At 39.0% G+C, this 22675-nt stretch overlaps 1 protein-coding gene across 1 annotated transcript in view; it reads left to right on the plus strand.

Annotated features, from left to right (window-relative positions):
* Window positions 1-22675, plus strand: part of ZC3H12C (zinc finger CCCH-type containing 12C) — a 152951-nt gene that overhangs the window by 78824 nt on the left and 51452 nt on the right. Inside the window, exons 2-4 of the mRNA XM_031961405.1 lie at window positions 14041-14410; window positions 14676-14864; window positions 14951-15298. Of these exons, the coding sequence (XP_031817265.1) occupies window positions 14041-14410; window positions 14676-14864; window positions 14951-15298 (907 nt within the window). The remainder of the gene's footprint in view (window positions 1-14040; window positions 14411-14675; window positions 14865-14950; window positions 15299-22675) is intronic.

Raw genomic sequence — 22675 nt, forward strand, 5'->3', positions numbered from 1 at the left:
TTAGCAACTAATCTTGATTTACAGCTAAAGAAATCCCAGATGACATCTGTCTATGAAGGCACCAAGGTTTTTCCCAATGGAATCCAAAGTTGCTGCTGGGTACAAACTAGAAGCAAATACCACTAGTGGTCACTGCAGGATTTATGGGGAAAGCACCAAAGGTATTGGCCTAGTAAATCATAAATTCCATGAGATTAAGCACGTTAACTTTGTCTAACTTTGTGCCAATCAATCAATAAACATTATTAAGCCTCAATTATACGCCTGCCACCATTCTAAACACATTAGAGACAAAAAGAAGCACAAGTTAGTACTTCACCTCAAGGAATTCTATACACGGTCTGTGCTCAGGAAATGTTAAATGAAAAGCTTTTGGAAAAAACCTATAAGTGAAAATCTAGAGGTCTGGTAAGCTTAGCATTAACAAAAAGAATTTTTCTCCAAAATCCTTAGTCCTCTTAAACTTGTTCTTCTCATAGCACTTACATTATTATATAGTGACGCTCTCCAACATCTTCATTTGCTGCTTAGTAATAATTTCCTTTATTTATTAATCAAAAAAGATTCATTAAATACCTACCATGTGCAAAGGATTGTGCAATATGCTAGGAGAGATTTAAAGATAATTAAGACATACTCCCAACTTTCACAGAGCTTACAGTTTTGTCAGGGGAGATGGCATATGTAGATATACAATAACTAAAAATAACTATAGTGAAGCATAAAATTAAGAGGGACAAAATATAATCTTTAATTGCAATTACTGTAATTAACAGTATATTCTATTCTCTGATACCTTTTTCTGGTAAGAAAGTCTCCTTTAATTAAGTTGGAGAAAGAGCAATCTAAGCTGCAAATCAGGTGTGAACAATTAGAAGGCACGTCTATTGAATCTATCAAAATTGTACTAGGTACCCATAATTGGATGGCCATATTGGGAACTGTCGTGTGTTTGATTGAAGAGTAATCAGCCCTTAAAACAGCAAATCAGACAGGAATCCTGCATTTCAACAGCAGGCCATCCTAATGGTAGAGCAGCTGATAAAGACAGAATGACTTGGGAGGCAAGAAAGAGAAAGATTGAGTCCCCATCTCTTAATTCACCCTCTGACCTTAAGGGTGATCTTGCTAGAGTTGAAGAAAGAGAACATATCTCCCATAAAAATCTTCTTCCTCAGGTTAAACATTCCCTGCTTTTCATATTAAATCTTTATATGGCATAAATTCAAGTGCTTTCCCCATCTTAGTCATTTCCCTCTGAATATGATCCATCTTTATCAATGTTAGGGTACAGTATCGTGGAATGATCACTTTGTTCTAGGTTTAAGGACCTAAGCACAAGGGTCAGAGTCATGTTCAGGTTTTTCTGGTTCATTTCCAAAGCATTTAACAGAAAATTATCTCTAAATTGTTTTTTCCCTTTTTTTTTTTTTTTTTTTTGCTTTTTATTTTCAAAACACATGCATAGCTAGTTTTCAACATCCACCTCTGCAAAATATCATGTTCTAAATTTTTCCCTCCCTTCCTCCCACCCTCTCCCCTAGACAGCAAGCAATCCAAATCTGTCAAATATGTGCAAATCTGTCTATATATATATATATATATGAATATATATATATACCCACAACTACCATGTTACACAAGAAAAATCAGATCAAAAAGGGAAAAAAATGAAGAAAACAAAAAACAAGCAAACAACAAGAAAAGTGAAAATACTATGCTGTCATCCACATTCAGTCCTCACAGTCCTCCTGGATACAGATGGTTCTCTCCATCACAAGTATATTGGAATTTGTCTGAATCACTTCATTGTTGAATAGAACCAAGTCCATCACTTGGTTGATCATCATATAATCTTGTTGTAGTGTACAATGATCTCCTGGTTCTGTTCATTTCACTCAGCATCAGTTCATATAAATCTCTCCAATCCTCTCTGTATTCATCCTGCTGGTCATTTCTTACAGAACAATAATATTCCATAACATTCATATACCACAATTTACCCAACCATTCTCCAATTGATGGGCAGCCACTCAGTTTCCAGTTTCTTGCCACTACAAACAGGGCTGCCACAAACATTTTGGCACATAGAGGTCCCTTTCCCTTCTTTAGTATCTCTTTGGGATATAAGCCCAGTAGTAGCACTGCTGGGTCAAAGGGTATGCACAGTTTGATAGCTTTTTGAGCATAGTTCCAAATTGTTCTCCAACCAGTCTCCAAACTGGTGAATCAGTTCACAATTCCACCAACAATGTATTAGTGTCCCAGCCTTCCCACATCCCCTCCAACATTTATCGTTATCTTTTCTTGTCTAAATTGTTAAGAAAGCCAAACCCTACATGACAGTGTGCCAGATCTTGGTAGAATGTTGAGTACACTGAATGTCAGTGGGACTAAGGCCCCTCAAGTACTTCCATGTCAAATATAAGAAGTCCTAGGCTTGCACAGTTTCTGCTCTTCTACTAGCTGCCACATGTTACTTATACCAACAACTAGGTGAGGATCACAGGATGAATCTTTGACAAGAATACAACTTGAAATTTTATTGCTCTTACTTACATAGGAAAAGGAGATTTCACAGTCAGTGTATATGGTATGGTCCATGTAGACAGTCAGGAAAACATAGGTTCAAACACAAATCACTTAATCCCTATCTTCTAGAAAAGTCTCTAAGACTACAAATTGCAAAGAAAGTGCTCAGCCTTAATTGGTGCAGGTTTCCATTGGAGTTCTCTCTATCCAGGGTTTTACTAGAGCCAGCTTGAACTGTCTAGAGAGAGCTAGATTGTTAAATTTTTCATGTGAGCATTTACACTTTAGAAATTGGCAAGTGCCACAAATCAGAGCTTGGTTTATTGTTTTGTTGATTGTAGACTTTAAAAAGTTATGGAAAAATGTAAACAATGAAGATTAAACCTTAAAATGTGCCATGGATACATTTCCCCCCAGCGAGCTGTTTTTAAAGACCTATCAGCTCATCTCTGCCTATTCCAATACAATCACAAATGCAGTCTTTATCCCTATACAGAGTAAAAGGTAATTTTTTATGTCATTTATCAGTAAAGTCATAATCTTCCCTAGAAGGTTTGAGAGGGCACACAGGTTATGCGTGATCAAAGGCTTTTCTTAACTCTTGATTTGTTTGGGCTGACATTCTACACCTTTAGAGGCCTCAGAAATAGTGGCTGTTACCTGGATTGTAGACCTGCCATGTGCAATTTCTGCTAAGTAGCTGAAGAATGACAATCTTCCAGTTCCCTTGGAATACAGTACTTATCATAGGGGATGGCTGCCTCGGGTTGGTGTCAATAATTATCTTGGGAATCAATCAACAAACATTTACTAGGTGCCTACTATGTGCCAGATACTGTGCTAAGCACTGAAGATAACAAAAGAGACAAAAGCCAGTTCCTTCCCTAAAGTTCTTAATCTAATAGGGGAGACAACATATAAACAAACATATACAAAGCAAGTTAAATACAGGGTAAATTGGAAATAATTACTCGAAGGAGGGTACTAGAATTAAGAGGGGCTGGGGAAGGCATCCTATAGAAGGTAGAATCTTCTTGTTTGTCCCTCCTTCTCCAAGTGGACCATGACATCAGGGAGGAAAGGGAAGGAGGCTGGGCAAGGTCACATGCTTCACTTTGTCCTTCAGAGCATTTGGGTCCAGTGAGCATATAGAGATCAAGATGACTAGAACTGGCTGCATGACAGAAACAGAGAGACAAAGACAGAAACAAAGAAAGACAGAAAGAGAGAGACAGAGAAAGGAAGGGAGGAAGGAAGGAAGGAAGAAAAAGAGGGTAGGGAAAGAGAGACAGAGACAGAGAAAGGATGGGAGGGAGGGAGGAAGGAAGAAAAAGAAGGTGGGAGAGAGAGAGAGAGAGAGAGAGAGAGAGAGCGAGTGAGCGCCAGGGACAGACAGAGACATACAGAGAGAGACAGAGAAAGATTATGAGAGGCAGAGAGAGCGTGTATGTGTGGGACATGGTCAGACTTGTGCTTTAGAAAAATCAATTTAGTGACTGAATGGACTGGAGTTGGAGTGAGGAGATAGTTGAGGTAGGTCGATTCACCATCAGGTTATTGTAATAGTCTATGGTGAGATAATAAGGGCTTATGCCAGGTAGCAGTGTCAGAGAGACTGGGAGGTATTTGAGAGATGCTGCAAAAGAGAAACTGGCAGACTTTAACCACAGATTGGATATGGGAAGTGAGACGGTAAAGAGTCCAGGATTACTTACCTAAGTTGTGAGCCTGAGGGACTAAAAAGACAGTGCTGTCCACTATAAAAATGGAGAAGATATTGGGAAATGGGGAGGAGGAGGGAGCAGGGTTTAGGAGGAAATGAGTTCTATTTTGGAGATACAGAATCTAAGATGTCTGCTGAACATCCAATTTTAAGTATCAGAGATGCAACATTGGAGTCAGCAGAGACGTTGGGACGAGATAAGTAGATCTGAGGTTATTAAATCTATGGGACTGATGAGATCGCCAAATTTTATAGAGAGAAAGATGGAGAAAGGAGAAGAGGACCTGGGACAGAACCCAGAAGGACACCTACAGTTAGAGGATGTGATCTGGAGAAGGGTCCAGGAAAAGAGACAAAGAAATGGTCAGATAGAAGAGAACCAGGAGGGAGTAGTGTCTTGAAAATCTAGAGAGAATAATGTATCAGAGATTGTAGAGGATGAGGCTTGAGAAAAGCCCTTTGGATTTGGCAACTAAGAGATAATTAGTAATTTTAAAGAGAACAATTTTATTGTTGGAAACCAGGTTGTAAAGAGTTGAATAAGGAGAAAAAGCGAAAGCATCTACTGTAGATGGGCTTTTCAAGGAGTTTTACTACAAAGGACGAAGGAGATACAGGACAATGGATAAGGGAGATGGAAGGATCAAGTGATTATTTTTTAGGATGAGCGAGAGATGGGCATGTTTATAGAACCAACAAAGAGGAAGAGATTGGAAAACAGTAAGAGTGAAGATGAAAAAACTGGCCTCTGTTGGAGAGAGATGAAGCAAAATCACTCGACCACATGGAGGTCTTAGCCTTGCTGGAGTGAGGTCACTTCTTTGTGTGAGCCAGGAATGAAGGAGGAAATAGTGGCAGAAGGCCAGAGTGACAGGAACTGAGGAAGATGGGGAAAAAAGGGAAGTCATGGTATGGTGACTGACCCCAATTTTTCCTGTAAAACATGAGATAAGATTTTCAGCTAAGAAAGTGAGATTTGAGGAGGGATGAAAAGGTTTTGGAAGCATCACTGCAGAGAGCAAAGTAGTGAGTCTTAGGGTGTGCAGGACTGCCCAGCAGCAGTATAGGCCCACTTGAGGTTACATAGTGAACTCGGGCAAAACAGTTCCATGATTTCCTCTACCAATGTGTTCTGTGGCCAGAAACTATGGGAGCGATGGCCAAGGATGATGGGAAGTTATCCAAGGCTGAGGGGTGGCTAGGCTTGGTTGGAGATAAGAGAAGGGGGCTAGAGATTCAAGACAACAGAACAGGGTTCAATTGGTTCACTAAGAGGTCAAATAGGAGAGAGGAAGAAAAAGTGCTTAGTGCTGGGGAAATGGCCTAGAAGAGAACTGAGGGGTCAAGGATTGGAATTCATAGTATTGATGAAGAATAGGGTTATGTAAATGAAGGTAGAGCAAGAAATGAAAACCCAATTGATTATGGTTGAATAAGGGAATTTCAGAAGTCTTGAACAAAAAGATGGTTTTTATGAGTGATGGCAAGAGCAAGAGTATAACTGTCTTTGTGGATGGGGAGCTTGAATGACCTTGGAGAAACCATCATCATACAGTTGTGGAGGGAAAAGAAGGTAGGAAGGCAAAAACTAGCAAGAGTTTCTTGCCAAAAAAAAAAAAAAATCAAAAGAGGGAAAAAGAATTGTGGAAGTTTTAGTAAAGAAACCATAAAGTTATAAGTAACTGTACTTAAAAGAAAATAGCCAATTCTTAATAAGAAAGGCAAAATGATCATCATGTGCTGTTCCTCCTCCAATCAACTCGCTATTATCATTGTTAAGAGGCAGCTAAATGATGCAGTGGAGAAGAATTCTGAGTTCAAATTCAATCTCAAATATTAGAATAGTGATCCTGGGTAGTCATTTAACTCCTGTTCATCTCAATTTCCTCAATTTTAAAAGGGGGATAATGATAGCAACTACCTCATAAAGTTGTTGTGAGATAATGAGATAATATTTGTATAGTGCCTAACACACTGCCTAGTACAAGTATGACTCCACTCACAATCCCTTTAGTTCTCCAGACCAAAGAGCTTTTCCTTTGTCATCATTTCTCTATTTCTCAATACCTCAGTTTCCTCACCTTTAAAATGATAAGGTAAGACTAGATAGCTTTCAGTCACTTCCTGACCTAGCTCTATGAACCTATAATTCCATTAGTATAATCTTTCCCCTATTCAAATATAAATTCCTCTTCGAGGGCATGGATTGCCTCTCCTTTTATGTCTATATCCTCAGCATCAACCACTTAACTAGTTACATTTGTTGTTGAGTCATTTTTAATCCTATTAGCTCCTATTCCCGAATCCTTCTCCAACTCATTTTACAGATAGGGAAACTGAGGTAAACAGGGTCTTGTTCAGAGTCACAAAGCTAGAAAGGTACTGAAGCCAGATATGAACTTAGAAACAGTCATTTTCCTGAATCCAGGTCCCTTGCTATATCCATTTTACCACCTGACTGCCCCTAACCTGTCACATAGAGGGCATTCAAATTTTTTTTTATTTATTCATTTATCTAGTCATTCAATTTTACATCAAACCATTAATGACTATTCTGAAGGTTCAACCATTCATTAAGTTCTAGATCTAGTATCATCTGACCTATGTCTTGCCTTCTTTTCCATTATGCATTTCCATTTCCAATATATGCATTAGCATGAGGACTTTGTCAAATGTTTTGCTAAAACTTAGGCAGGGTGTAATGAAGTTAAATTGATCTAGAAAGACCATCCAATGGAGCATGCTCCGAATTACCCTGTCCAAAAAAAAAGAAAAGAAAATTAGATTAATAATTTTGCATGCTGTTTTCTTTGTGAAGCCATTCTGATTTTGTCATTTTTGCTTCATTATTTACATGTTTACTATCTCTTTAATAATAAATCTTAGAATTTTGCAAAAATGTTGTCAAGCCTATTGACCTTCGATTTGTAGATTACATTATTCTTCCCTTAAAAAAAAAAATACTGAAACAGCACTTTTCTATTTCTAAAACTACTACATTGCTACTATTCTCCATGATTTTCAAAGATTATTTACAGCGGCATAACAATCATAATTTCCAGTCTTTTCACCATTCTCCAACATAATTCACCTGGGCAAGATGAAATATGAATTTTTGATATATGAAGTTCATATGAGTTGAGTCTTAAAAGATGGGTGGGATATCAAATACTATGATGAAAGTTGTTGGAATCTTTACAAAGTGTTAAGCCATTGGAGATTGATTTGATCTTAGAAAGAGATATTTTGGGCCAGAACTTGAAACAAGGTACTAAGTGGAACTGATAGAACAATGCTTAGGTTCACACCTTTAGAGAACTCATAAGTATCTAAGTACTCAATGGAGTTCACACGTTTGGGAGAGTTCAGGGTTAGGGTTTTGCACTCTGGGAGATAACCCAGAATCCCTCTCCCTCCAGAAGGCGGAGTTAACCTTTGGGAGATCACATATATAGAGGGAGCTTTTAGAGCTTGGGGACTGACTGGAGGTACTTACTTGAGTTAGTTACTTGAGGAGTTACTAGAAACTCTGGGAGCTCGAGAGAGTCTTACTTGGAGTCAGAGAGAGCTCTTGGAACCTACAAGCCCTATCTTCGAGGCAAGAGAGATTCATTGTATCTTCTACCTTGGTGCTGGCTGGAGGCTGAAAAAAGCAGAGGCAGAAGCCAAGGACAAAGCTGCAAGAGCTCAAGCAGAGAGATAGGTCTGGCGCCCAATGTGGGGCTTGCCAGCACTCTCACCTATTCCTATTCAGTGGAAAACTGATAGACCAATGTGGGTAGAACAGTGGCCCTTAACAAGAGATAAAATTCAGGCCTTAGTAGATATAGTGCAAAACCTTAACCCTGAACTCTCCCAAACGTGTGAACTCCATTGAGTACTTAGATACTTATGAGCTCTCTAAAGGTGTGAACACAAGCATTGTTCTATCAGTTCCACTTAGTACCTTGTTTCAAGTTCTGGCCCAAAATATCTCTTTCTAAGATCAAATCAATCTCCAATGGCTTAACAGTTTGTAAAGATTCCAACAGAAAGTAGGAAGGCATTTCAGGAATATGAAATGATATGAAGAAAAGTGTGATAGAGGAAAATGTTGGTTATGTTTAATTGACAATACTACAGTCTGTTTTAGTTGGAATAAAACACACGTGGAAAAGATTATTATGAGGTAAAGTTGGAAAAGAAGGAGCTTCCAGACTGTAGAGTAAATGTTGAGCTGACAAATTTAGAATTTATTTGCCAGGCAACAAAGAATCATTGAAAAGTTTTAAGCAAAGAAATAACACGATTAAATCTCTACATAAATTGCAAGCATTGGGAAAAATGTATTAAAGTGAGGAATGGAGTATAATAAGAGGGAGAATAGTTAGATGGGTGTTACAAGACTCTGTATCAGTGGTAATGAGAGTCATTACTAGGGTTGTTGATTATAGGAATGAAAATAATAAAATGGAATTGAGGGATAATCTAGAAGTAGAATCCACTATAAACCTCATCTCTAAAATGATGATGTTGAAGAGAACCTTAGAGAATCAACTTAAAAACTAGTTGAAATGATTTAGCAACTTCAGCAGAATTGCAGAATATAAAATAAACCCACAGGAATCAGCATCATTTCTATATACTATCAATAAAACTCAGCAAGAAAAGATAGAGAAATTTTATCTAAAATAACTCCAGATAATATAAAATATTTGGGAGCCTATCTGCCAAAAAAACGCCAGGAATTATATGAACACAATTATAAAACATTTTTCTTGCAAATAAAGACAATCTAAACAAGTGGAGAAATATAAATGGCTCAGAAGTAGGCCACGTCAATATTATTTCTACCTTATTTACCTCTTCTACCTTATCTATTCAGTGCCATACCATTCAAACTAGCAAAGAATTATTTTATAGAGCTAGAAAAAAATAATAACAACATACCTCTGGAAGAGCAAAAAGTCAAGAATATCTAGGAAAACACTAAAAAAATGTTAAGAAAGATAGACTCATAGTTCCAGATTTTGAACTATATTATAAATTGGTAATCTTTAAAACAATCTGGTACTTGTTAAGAAAGAGAATGAATGGTGGGTCAATGGAATAGATTAGGTATTCAATACACAGTAAGAAGTGACTACAGTAATCTAGAGTTTGATAGACCCAAAGATCTAAGCTTTTAGGGCAAGAATTCAACATTTGACGAATTTTTTTTTATTCTTATTGTTTTGTTTTATTTGTGTTTTTCTTTTGCAACATAGCCAATATGGAAGTATGTTTTGCATGACCTCATATGTATAATTAAAATGAAATTTCTTGCTTTCTCAAGGAGGGAGGCATGAAAGAGAAAAAGAGAATTTGGAACTCAAAAATGTTTAAATTATTATTAAAAACATTTTACTTGAAATTTGGAAATATTTAATGAAATAAAAATCATTTAAAATAAGATGATAGTGTTAGATTAATCTCTAAGGCCCATTTTAGTCCTAGATTGTAATATGCTGTGATTCTGTAATTTGGTAACTAGTTGAGAAGTGAGCTAGTTCTTCAACTATGCTCAATTCAAGATGGATAAACCTAAATTTTTTTTATCAGAAATGTACTATGAATTGATAATCACAACATTACTATGCTTCTCTAAATGCTATCTTAAAAGCTCTTCACGTATAGATAAAATCTTGGCTTGTATCTGTGTAATGAAAGGTTTAATCCTTCCAGCCCTAAAATACTGTAATGCTATGAAAATCCTTTCCCCACATCTCTTTTCTTTTGTGTTAAATAGTATTCAGATGGGGGGGGGGGGAAGAAAATGTTTATTATTATTTCCTACTATTCAATTACAACATATAATATCATCATATATAAACATGATTTTTAAATATTTTCTCTCCAATCTAGTTTAAGATGAATAGTTATGTTATTGTTGTCATCATCTTTTTTCCTTCCCATTACACTTTTGGTAATAAATAAGAACTTCATTTACCTAACTACTTTTGGAAAATACTGCTGAAAATTTTTGCATGGTTATCCTTCAAATTTAACATATCTGAAATCAAATTAATCATCTATACATCTCTATCTGATCTTCTCTACTCCTAACTTTCCTATCTCAATCAATCACCTGTGCTTAAAACTTGATGGATTAGAAAGAGTATTTAACTAAAAGACAAGAAATTTGGATTTGGGGTCTGGCTATTTTATTTGCTATCTGCATACCCCTTGGGCAAATCATTTTAACTCTTAAATCTGTTTCATCATCTATAAAAATGAGAGAATGTGTTGAGATTATATCTAAATTTCCATCCAGGTCAAAATTCTATGATCATCATTTTATACTTCAACAACAATACTATATGATGATCAATTCTGATGGACGTGGCTCTCTTCAACAATGAGATGAACCAAATCAGTTCCATTTGTTCAACAATGAAGAGAACCAACTACACTGAGCGAAAGAACTATGGGAAATGAGTGTGAACCACAGCATAGCATTTCCATTCCCTCTGGTTTTGTCCTCCTGCTTTTTTCATTTCCTTCACAGGCTAATTGTACACTATTTCAAAGTCCGATTCTTTTTGTGCAGCAAAATAACTGTATGGACATGTATACATATATTGTATTTAACATATACTTTAACATATTTAACATGTATTGGTCAACCTGCCATCTGGGGGAAGGGGTGGGGGGAAGGAGGGGAAAAGTTGGAACAAAAAGTCTTGCAATTGTCAATGCTGAAAAATTACCCATGCATACATTTTGGAAATAAAAAGTTATAATAAAATTTTTTTTAATTCTATGATCATGTAAAATAATCTTTGACTTATCCTTCATATCTAACCTCAATAATGAAAGTCCATTTTATCTTTAACATGTTTCTTTCCTGTCATTTTCCAAGATCATCACCTTACTTCAGTTATCACTTTATGCTTGGCCTATAGAAGTGGATTTTTTTTTAACTGGTCTCTCTACTTCTAGTGTTTTCTACTTCCAATCCCTGCAGATCATTTTAGATGTATCTAGAGTTTGCCTCTACTGCCAGACTGATTTTCCCTAAAGCACCTCTTTCTGTAAGTCACCTTCCCTGCTCAAAACCCTGCCACATCAAGTACCACATCAGTCTGATCTTTAAGATCTATAATCTGGTTCCATTGTAGTCTCCCCACCCCCATCCTTCTTATTGCTCATTTACATGAACTTTCTACTTCAGAGTTAGAAGACTCATTTTTATTTGAAGGAAGCTGTAGTTTTCCTTCCCCAGTTTTTATTTTTGTCTACACCCATCTTCCAATTGTGAATGACTTCTGTTTTTCTCTTCACCTATTAAAACCTTAGTTACATGTTTTAAGAGTCAGCTTAAATACCTTCTTCCTTCCCAGACTGTTCCAGTCTCAAATAATTCATTTTTTTCTACAGTTTATTCCACATATTTGGGTCTTATATGTTACTTAAGTATTATCACTGTCTTTTCAAGTCTATACATGATTTCCCCAGCTAAATTGTAAGGTCTTGAAGACAGATATCATATCTCATACTTCTTTTTATTCCCATGAAACCTAGTACAATGCTGGACACATAATTGATTTATATTTAAATTCTGTGAAAAATTTTAATCTATTCAGAACAATCAATAAGCATATATTAAGTACTATGTGCCAAGTACTGAAGGTACAAACACAAAAGTAAGACAGTCCTTGCCTTCAAAGGAACTTACATTCCATTTTATTATTATTATCATGGTCCCCAAAGCAGATGAAAGTTAGTTTTGGGGAGGCTCAATCTCCCTTTCTTTCCCCTCTTTCTCCATGGATCTATATTGTCTTCATGTTCTTTTTTTCCCATCAAAACATACCAGTGGAAAAGAAAATCTCATTAATTAGCTCACACCAAGGAGTAATTGAGTGCTAGAGCTTAATGTGTTACTTCTCAGAGGGTATTTTCAAGCTTCAAAAGGTATAAGCTAGCCAGTGGGAAAAGTACTGGAGTCACAGGAGGCAAATATATGTGGCTTCCCATATATACTTATATATACAGAGAGGAATATTTATACATATATATGTACATAGAGGGATATTTCTGTGTTTAAAACACTATCAGATGAATCAGCCAACTATCAGTTTCTTGCCCTTGTTCTTAAACTCTTCTGTCAAAGCGTTTCTGTTCAGCTGATGTTCCTTGTGATGCTCTTCAGGTCCCCGTTCACTTCTTCTCCCAAGCCTCATTAAAGAACCATCAGAACTCCTTATCAGTTACCTAGAAGATGTCATCAAAATTGTGGACCAAGAGAAGAGCTTTCTTTTGTCATGTGTATTATTGGTCCTAGAAACAAAACTGCTCCAGCAAGTAGGTTCTATTTCTACTAGAACTCTCCACCTGTCACCTAATAGGCAAGCCCAAGGGCATCAGTCTGCTGCTCTCAGCATGGTACTCTTGTCTATCAGTAATAGCTGATAGGCAACAGGCATCAGCCAAAGATGCCTGGGAGCTTGCCAGAATACATGGAAGGTTGTATTGTAAAGGCAAAATTGTTGTAGCTACCAACAACCTGGAAACCATAAATTCTGCACATTGATCATTTTCATAAATATCACCAATAATTGAAATATGCTTAGGGCAGCCAAATATATTAAAAGGGGACAGATTCAGGGCTGAACTAAATTTGACCCAAATGAAAAATCATCTGGCACAAGGCAAGCAATGAGTTTTAATAAAAATGGAAAACATGGCCCATAGCATTGGTCCTGAGCTCTATCTTTCTTCTCCAAGAATTCCTGATCACAGATGTCTCATGCCTACGACTTTGGAAAGGATAGAAAAACCAGGTGAAAATCTGCAGCCAGGCAAAAACTTCCTAAGGCAGATAAGATGATTTGAAGCTTTTTGCAAGGTTGACCTAGATTGTATTGGGTGCTGTACAACACACAAAAATAGAAAGGCTTGCTCTGTGCCTTTCACTGTGAGAACATTAGGTGCCAAACCTTAGTTCAGTTAGTTATTTTAACTAGGACTTAACTGAGGAAAGCTATCAGGATTAACCTAGAGCTTGACCTAAATTCTAACAAATTTTAATAAAGTCCTATTTCTTGAATGAATTTCCTTGTACTACATTTCCATAGGTATCTTGCTAATGCATTTATTGCCTTTCCTTATTAACTAATGAATGCCATTCCATAACGTATTTATGATTCTTTATATCCATCTATATAAGGTATTAACATACATACTAATATATACAGATGAAGTATTAACATATGTGGTGTTTTATAGTATTATATGTAAGATTGATGAAGTATTAACGTGGTATTTTAGCGCAATATAGTATGCTGAAGTATGGGTGAAGTATTAACATGGTATTTTACAGTATGAAGTATTAATATAGATGGTATTTTTTAGCATTATATATATATGTATTGACATTGTGGCATTTTGTAGTATTAGCTATAAATATAATAGCTAATATAAATAAATAATAATTTTATTATTTATTAATTTATGCTTTATTATGCATATTATTAATATATTAATTATTATATTATAATAAATAAAATAAATGTATCGTTTATATAAATAAATTTTAAAAATAAATAATAATAGCTAAATAAATTAGCTAGACGAAGTATAACACACAAGGTGTTTTAGCGTATTATAGACTGTGTAGAAGAAGCATTTTCGCTTTCTTTGTAAGCAGTGACTTGGAGGAATCACCACAAGTTTGGGGACGTCGGAGCGCTCGCCTCTGGTCCCACAGCCAGGTAGCATCAGGGCTGCGCTGTCTCATGACTCTCGGGCTCTCTACCCACAAGAAATGGGCGGAGGATCGCGCGAAGGCGGCTTTGGAAGGAGTCTCCTTTTCTGGCCGCTCAGGGAGGAGCCGATCGGTGCCTGGGGAAGCAGGCGAGCTGGAGCTGGAGGAAGCTTCCCCGGATAAATAAGAGCCCTCGGCGGGACATCCCGGTTGGAGCCCGCATCTCCCTGGGAAGGACCGAGCGAGACCGGGGGGGGGCGGGGCGCCCGGGCGTGAAGCTCCGCGGGTCGTCCCCCGGGATCTATGCCCGGGCCGAGCGGAGCAGGTTAAGCGGCCCCCCCAGTCCCGCTCTCCACGCCTCCCAGGTTTTCCCCCTTGGCTCGGGGTTTCCTGTTTCAGTTCTCGGTACTCTCCAGCAGCAGGTGCTGGTTTGCCAACTCTTCCGCTTCGAGGAGGAGGAGGAGGAGGACAAGGAGAGAAGGGGAAGAGGAGGAGGAGGAGGAAACGGCGGCGGCGGCTGCGGGGAGACGGAAAGAGAGAGGAGGGAGAGCGGCGGCGGAGAAGCCCTCGCCCTGCTCCGCGCGCTCCGCGGCAGGGGCCGGAGAGGGCTGCGGGCGGAACCCCGGGACTCTGCTGAGAGCGGAACCCCGGGACTCTGCTGAGAGCGGAGCCCCGGGACTCTGCTGAGAGCAGAGCTGGGCGGCGGCGGCGGCGGCCGGGGAGGATGAGGAGAAGAGGCGCCGCCGACTGAGCGGAGGCCGAGCCGCGGCGAGCCTGCGGGGCGAGGGCGCAGCGGCCGCGCCGAACGAGCGGAGCCGGCGGGACGCGGGACCGGCTTGCAGGCAGGTTGGCCTCAGACCCTGTGTGTTTGTGCGCGCGAGGGTGCGTGTGTGAAAGCCGGAGGGGGAGGCGCTGCGGCCGCCGAGGCTCGGCTCTCCCTGCCGGCTTTACTCCTTCCCTCGGGGAAGGGGCCGGGGCCGGGCTGGGCGGGGCCGCTCCTTGGGAGGCCGGGGCGGGCGGGCGGGCGTGCCGGGAGCACGCCGGAGCCGGGGCCGGGCCCGGAGCCGAAGCGGGAGCGCGCCCGGGGGCTCCCGGGAGAAGGAAGCGGCTGCCGGGCCGGGCCGGGCCGGGCCGCCGGCCACAGCCGCCCTCGCCACCGCCCTTTTCCAGGCCCCGGAGGGTCTGGGCCCCCGGAGGTCGAGTTAGGGAGATCCCGAGACGGGAGGCCGAGGCCCCGGGGCGGAGCAGAAAGCCCGGCTGCCCGGGTCCGCCGGCCCCCACCCCCACCCCCACGGGCTGCGGAGACCCCGAGCAAGGTGAGACGGCGGCAAGCTCCATCTCACAGAGGAGCGGCCAACATGGAGGGGGCCGGGGCCCTAGCCCGTGTCCGGGGGGCGGCCGAGCGGCAGCGACCTCCTCCCTCCCCCTTCCCCTCGCCTCCTCCCTGAGACAGCGGCGGGAGGGACCACACCCGCTGACCCCCAACCCGCCGCCCAGACGCTTCCCTCCCCAAACGGTCGCCGACTCCGGCTCGGCCCGTCCTGCCGTGCCCTGACCCCGTTCTTCCCTCCTATCAAACGGTCAGCGTGGCCGACCGGCCCCAGCCTCCCGGGAGGTCACGGCCGCGGCCGCCGACGCCAGCCCGCCAGCCCCTTTAAAAATCCCGCCCGCAGCCTCTCCCCACCCCCCCCCGCGAGGCGATTTTAACTTGGGCTCTCTTCCCCTTGGGGCGGGCAGAGCAGCGTCTCGGGAGTCCGGAGCGGGGGCGGCTCTTCCCTGCGTCCCGAGGCTGTGCTGGGGGCTGGAGAAACCCCCCCCCCCCCAACTCTGAAGCGTCTCTCACCTCAGACCGACTTCTGGCCTTGAAAAGGGCCGGGGCCCCAGGTCCCTGGGTTCGGAAGTGGGTGAAAGTTGCCTTGTGTTCTTGTCTCCTTCTGGCTAGGGCTACGGGACAGTCACCTGTTCCGTGCGGATTCCTCCGATGCCTTCGGTTAATGAAAAATACATCAAAGGGAGGGAAGGGGCGTTTGCAGGGTTTTTGAGCAAAGCTTGGAAATATTAAGGCTGGAAACCATCTAAGATGTTAGGGCTCAAGAAATGATTTCCATTTACGTCTTTGGACTGCAGATAACTCGCCTCTTTCTTAACTCCAGGTTGCGTTTCTTCACAAATAGTGTATTTTGTTTTCTGAAATTAGAAGAGGGAGGAAATCTTAGCCAAGATTAGAAAAGCTGTAGTTTTTTTACAAGAGACGTAGCAATGCCTAGGAAATACATACTAATTCGACTTGCTTTAGGGTTTTATCCTTCTTCTCTTATCTGTGTTTAGAGGGAAAATTTATTTGGTGTTATCAGCACCTATGTAATTGGAGATTATTTTTCAGATGAGATTGAAGAAACTTTCTTTGTGCTTGTCTCATGTATTTATGTATATATCGAGGATAAATTTTTTTCTTTCAAAAGAATTTTAAAATCAGACCAAATTAGGTGCTTTTTTTTTTTTTTTAAGCCATGTGGGAATCCATAAAGGTATTAATAAAATAATGCCAAGCTGATAGTCTTTTCATGTTTGTCACCTAGGATTTAAATCATTACAGTCTAATGAAAATGATTTAGACTAGGAAAAAAAAAATTGTGACATTTGTTATTTATTAACTTCTTCCTTACAAGGATATCCAGATTTTAAAATGTCCTGATTAATTAGATAGGCTTCTTTTTAAAGATAGATAATTCATGGGAGGGAAATGCCAAATTTGATGATGCAAAAAACGGTTGGTTAATAGAAAATGGATTTCTAAAGTATTCTCTGCTTGGTTACCTAATCTTCATTCCAGTGGACTGCAATAATTTCTATATTCATTTTAGTTCAATAAATAGTTCCTTTAAAACTTTTGTCTGAGTATTTCGATTTTTCATTGGTTTTCTACTCATAAATTCAATCTGTTGTTTGAGAGAATATTTCTCTAGAATCAAATTAATTGAGCATAAAGGATTGATTTTTCTCTCTGGAAATTTCTTATCCTTTTGCAAAGGTATAGAATATGAGAGTATCAATTTCTTTATCATTAGTTGAATAAATTCTAATACTACTTCCAAATTATTCATTTACCATATGACTTTAGACCATCTATCTCTAAAGCACTGTACAAGTTAGAGCAAAAATTCATAGGACATAGTTCCTGTTCTCAAGTAGCTCATAATCTAATAGAAAGAAAAGAAGATATAAATTGGGTACACGAATTATACTATAAAGCAGTATAAAGAATCAGTGAGCTCCTACCATATTTCTTTGTCTTCCTCTATCTTCCCTCACTTCCAGAGTCAGAGGATAAAGGTTCTTCCTTTCTTTCCCCATTAGTGAGGACTTACCTACTTGATCCCTCTTTTCATCCTCTAGGATCTTGTTTGTTCCTACTTTTCTTTTCCATATTGAAACCTTTATGCAATACTGATTCTCCTTCTGTCTGTACTTATGTTCAGATCTTCTACAATCCTTTCCATTTACCTTTCACGACCAACCTTCTAGAAAGAGTAGTTCATAATTTCTGCCTGTTACTTGATCCCTCAATGACTCTTCAGCCTTTAGTTTTACTGTCATTCCTGCCATACCACTGGAACTTTTTCTCAAAGTCCAATTGGTTGCTTAATTGCCAAATTACTTTTTTTTTTTCCTTTAATTTTTCTGCAGCATTTGCTGTATTGGTGAATTTCTCTTTGCTGTCTATTAAGACGTTTGGTATCTTCTACCTCTTCCCTCTCTCAGCATTCCTTCTTATTCTTGTCTTTCCTCTCTGGCTCCCAAAGTGTGGGTTTTCTTCTCAGCACTTTCTTGGACCCTTTTCTTTCTCTAAATATATTCTCTCCCTCAATCTCATTCATTCCCATGGCTTCAATCATCACTTTGCAGATGATTCAAATCTTATTTCTAGGTATTATTTCTTCCCTGAACTCATTGTTAACCATCTGATGGAAAGAAACACAGAAATAAGAATATATATAGAACATATTCATGGAATAGTGTGCTATTTGGGTTAACTGGAATGAAGGTACTTATGTAGGAGTAGTAAAACATCGAACTGGAAAGCAGTAGCCCAGTATGAGGTTATTAATAATTGGAAAAATGCAAGTAGGGCCTATTTGACATTGTCCCAACTAAGGTCATTTTGCAGTAGTGTCATAAATATTACAGCAAAACCTCATTGTAAAGTATTTTTGGCCAGCTGTTCCACATAGGTTATTCCTGGAGAACTGTGTAATATGTTGGGCGATGAGTATGTTAATACCAAATAGTATAAAGAGTGCTAGACTTGGGTTGAACATCTAAAGACCTGGGTCCTTACTGAATTCCTATCACTTTGGACAAGGAATCCATCTTTCTGGGCCTCTTTTTTTTTTTTTTTTTTCATCATCTGTAGAAACAAAGAAATTGATCTAGAATTTTCTTAAGTTCCATCTAGCCCAGAAATTACTTGGTGATCCAGAAGTATACCTAAAAAAAATTAATGTTTAGAAAAAAGCGTGAATTTAGGGTTAGGTTTATAAACCCAAAAACCTCAGGGGAAGTTTTCAGAGTCTGGACTTTTTAAAGTCTTCCTTTGGGGGGGGGGTGTATTTTTTGAGGGGGAGAGGGATTATCATAGCTTTCCAATAATATTTCATTTCTTAGGTCTCAGGCTTTTAGTGGCATCAGAATTTGAAGTTAAAAATTTTGTCACTGTTCATGGGGAATATTACGTATATTTAAGAAAGCATTTTTTTTCTCTTAACTTCCACTGTATCCCATGACACATACTTTCTCAGTAATTTGTAATAATGGTGCCAAATATCCAACCTCTTATTTCCAGAATGGATTCTGGGCATAAAAACACCCTTTCCAGTGGTTGGCAGAGTAAATAGGAGGGAGAAATAACACTCCTAACACCTGGGAATAATATATGTCAAACAATTTCTTATTAAGGTAAGGGTAAAACAATGTCTTGAGTAAGCTCCAAACACCACACTCTTGGATAAAACATAATCAACATGACCAACGATGTGAACTGGTGTGCTGTAGTTTAAGCTGGGTTATTTATAAAAATTTGGCTTATTTGGCCACCTGATTTTAAAATATCAGATGCTTACTTTCTAAAGCAGTGATTCTTAAAAAGTATAGCTGGCATAACACTTAAGATTCTACATACATTATTTTTACTAGAACTTGCCAAAAGCTCTGTGAAGTATTGCAGGTCTTACTTTGCTTCCAGTTTTACAGATTCGATAACTGAGGTTTAGAGTCATTAAGTGATTTATGATTACTCAGCCAGTGTCAGATACGGAATTTGAAACTGTGGTGTTTCTCCTGATTCCAAGTTCAGCATTTTATTATGCCATGATGTCATTGTTTGCTTTTTAAAAAAAAAATCCTCTCTCCCTCCAAAAATTATTCATTACTGTGCATATGGGGCACATCGTGTGTGTGTGTGAGTGAGAGAGAGAGAGAGACAGAGAGACAGAGACAGACGTACATTTTAGGAAGTGATTCTGATTTTTCTTTTGAAGGATGTAAATAATTTATTGGGGAAGAAAATGGGAGGATGGAAATAAAATAATAGCAGTCTCTTAAGATAGTAATTCAATTCTATGTAGATTAAATGCCTACTTTGGGCTAGGTACTGGGAATATGAAGACAAAAAAAAGTGTCCTCTGAAAGCTTACATGCTACTAGGGGGATACCAGGTACACAGATATATAGTTACAAAAATAAATAGAAATTAGTGGGATGTGGGATGTGGGATTCACATCTGGGAAGATTAGCAAGGGCCTAGTGTAGAAGGTGCAACTGTGATCTCGGTCTTGAAGGGAGCCAGGCACTCCTAGAAACTGAGGTCAAGAGGGGGAGGGCATTTTAAGAGGGACAGGCTCTTCAAGCAATGATGGCGGATTGCTATAGACCAAAATATAGTGCGGATGGGCCCGAGAGGGGACAAATAATGTGAACTCATCTAAGAAGGATGGATTAGAGCCAGGCTGAGGGGTTTTAAATGACAGTGGGGAGCCAGAGAATCTTCCTGAGCAGAAGAGGGACACAATCAGCCCTATGCTAAGGAGTATCAGTTGGGTCTTCCTGATTCTAATCTCCTGTCTCCAATTTGTTTTTCACCAAATTGCCAATAAAAAGGCTGTTAGAGTCCAGGGGGAAGGCCTGAACTAGAGCAGTGGTTAGTTTAATGGACTCAAGACAGAAAATATGAGATGTCAGTTTTACCTCCTCAATAAGTCTCGACAGCTGATTGAACATGATGGGGAGAGCTGTGACTGAAAAAGTGAAGAGTCAGGGACAAAGCCAAAATTGCAACCCTGGCTGACTTACAAGCAAGTGGTGCTCTAGGCAGAGATCAGGACATTAGAGAGAAGCATAGGTTTTGGGGAAAGGAATTGCATTTCATTTTGGAGAGATTGAGTTTGAGTTGTTGCTTTTGGGGCGTCCAAGTGGAGATGTCTGTGAAGGAGTTGGCAGCCCAGTATTAATTCTTAGGAAAAAGAAGAGGACTAGATATTCAGGTTTAAGTCATCTGCATCGATGGAACAGTTGAATCTGTGGGACCTGGTGAAATGATTAAGAAAGGATATAGAGAATGAAAGGGAACCAGGACACAGAACAGCTTGAAGGGTAAGGTCGGAGACGAGACTGCAGCTGGTTAAGAAATGAGTGGAGGGGAATAAATCATTTGGTTGTGGAAGGATTCAAGACTTGAATGATGATGCAGTCAAGAGAATGATTAATTCAGACTATACTTAATCCAAGGTATTAATGGCTGGTGGACCAGATCTGTAGGATGTTCTCTAATGCCTTAGTTATATTATGCCAAACTTGACTTTAAAAAAGTTGGATGGGGCATTTGCTAAATAAATTACCATTGTTACTCTAATATAAATCAAGTAGGTACTAGTTCACGTGAAAGTGAAGATTAACCGTTAAATACTACTTTAATAGCAATTTTAATTTAAATACTGAATGTATTAGTAGAAATGATTATTTGTGAGTAGTCAGGGAAACAGTGGTACTAGGAATTACCATGAGTTCTCTAAGAATAAATAATTTCACTTAACTTTTTTTGATGCTGTTTCTATTCTTACATATTAAAAGAATGTTGTATCTATTGAATGTAAGTAATAGCAAAACCATTGAAGTTCATGGATATAATAAAATACATCCCCTCCCTCCACAGAGAAGTATGGAACTCTGACCACAAAATCTTGTATAAATAAATAGTTGAGTAAGATCATTGTATTGGATGTTTTTGTTTATTTTTTTTTTTTGGTCACAAAGGAGGGTTTACTATAAAGAAGGGGAAGATGCTCTCCCTGAAGTCTAAAGAAAAAAGGTATTTATATATTATGAGGCAATTGGGGTTAAGTGACTTGCCCAGGGTCACACAGCTAGGAAGTATTAAGTGAGGCCAGATTTAAATTCAGGTCCTCCTGACTTCAGAACTCATCAACTAGCTGCCCCTTAAAATATATTTTTAGAAAATGAAATAGGAGTATATATAACATGTTGTATTTTAGGTTCAAAATCTTAACCTGTGCAGTTACAGGATGGAGACAGACCTGGTTTGAAACTAGTACATGTGAAAAATACCTTGAGAGTGCTAAATTATATTAATAGAAGTAAATAAAGGGTCCTGAACCAAGCAAGTGATGATCATTATTCTGGCTAGGCCAGACTATATCTAGAATATTATGTTTAGTTCCAGGCACCATTTAAAGAAGATTGTTACTTTAATCTAAAATACAAAACAGAATGACATCGTATAAGCAGAGTACCAGGGAGTACCCTCGACATGGACACAAATGTTAGCTTTACATAAAGAAAAGCTTGAACAAGGTGAACTAACCTGAAGTAGAACGAGTTACCTTATACATTAGTGAGGCTAGCTTAGTAGACCTTCTCAGGGACATTTTAAAGGGAGGATTCTTGAGTGGAATAGGAGGTTGAATTAGATAGGCATTCGTTTCATTTTAAAGATTCTTATTTATTAAACCCTAAGACTTTACAAAAAGTAACGTCAGTTTTTTGTTCCGTTAACAGTGTGGAAATATATTCTTCTAAAAGATTATGTAACTCAAACTTTAAATGAGATCTATTTTCTACTCTGTTAAATCCAGTTTTACAATATTTGAAATAAAAGAGTTTAAATGAGTTGAGGATATTTTCTTTTAATAAGTGTATAAAAAATTTCATTTGCTTTTTGTGGTATGTGATCAAATGACATGAGATTGCTGAAACATTTCATTTTTGTCAAAATCTGTTAATCAGTAATATTAAAAATACAAATTGCTCTTTTTTATACCAAACCATAATTTTAAAAAGAGATCTGTACTAATTTGCTGAATATTCACTTGAGATCACAATTAAAATATGTAACTAATTGTTTGAGACAAAAAAATTTAAAAGTACACAATTTTTCTAAGAACTGGCCTACAAAGAAAAAACAATGCATAAGAATTATCTAGGGACAGAGAGTTTTCTGTTATTTATGCTTAGTCAGGTTGTGTAACAAAATTTAGCCAGTTGTATTTTTTTAATGGTTTTAAGTGTGTTTAAGGATTTTAATACATTTTCTCCTTTCTTTTTTGTTTTGCATGTTGTGTGAGTACTAAACAATAGACACAAGAAAAAAATATAGTAGGCTTTCCTTGTAAAAGTTCTTG

Source organism: Sarcophilus harrisii, chromosome 3 (assembly GCF_902635505.1).
Source record: "Sarcophilus harrisii chromosome 3, mSarHar1.11, whole genome shotgun sequence".
Taxonomy (NCBI): Eukaryota; Metazoa; Chordata; class Mammalia; order Dasyuromorphia; family Dasyuridae; genus Sarcophilus; species Sarcophilus harrisii.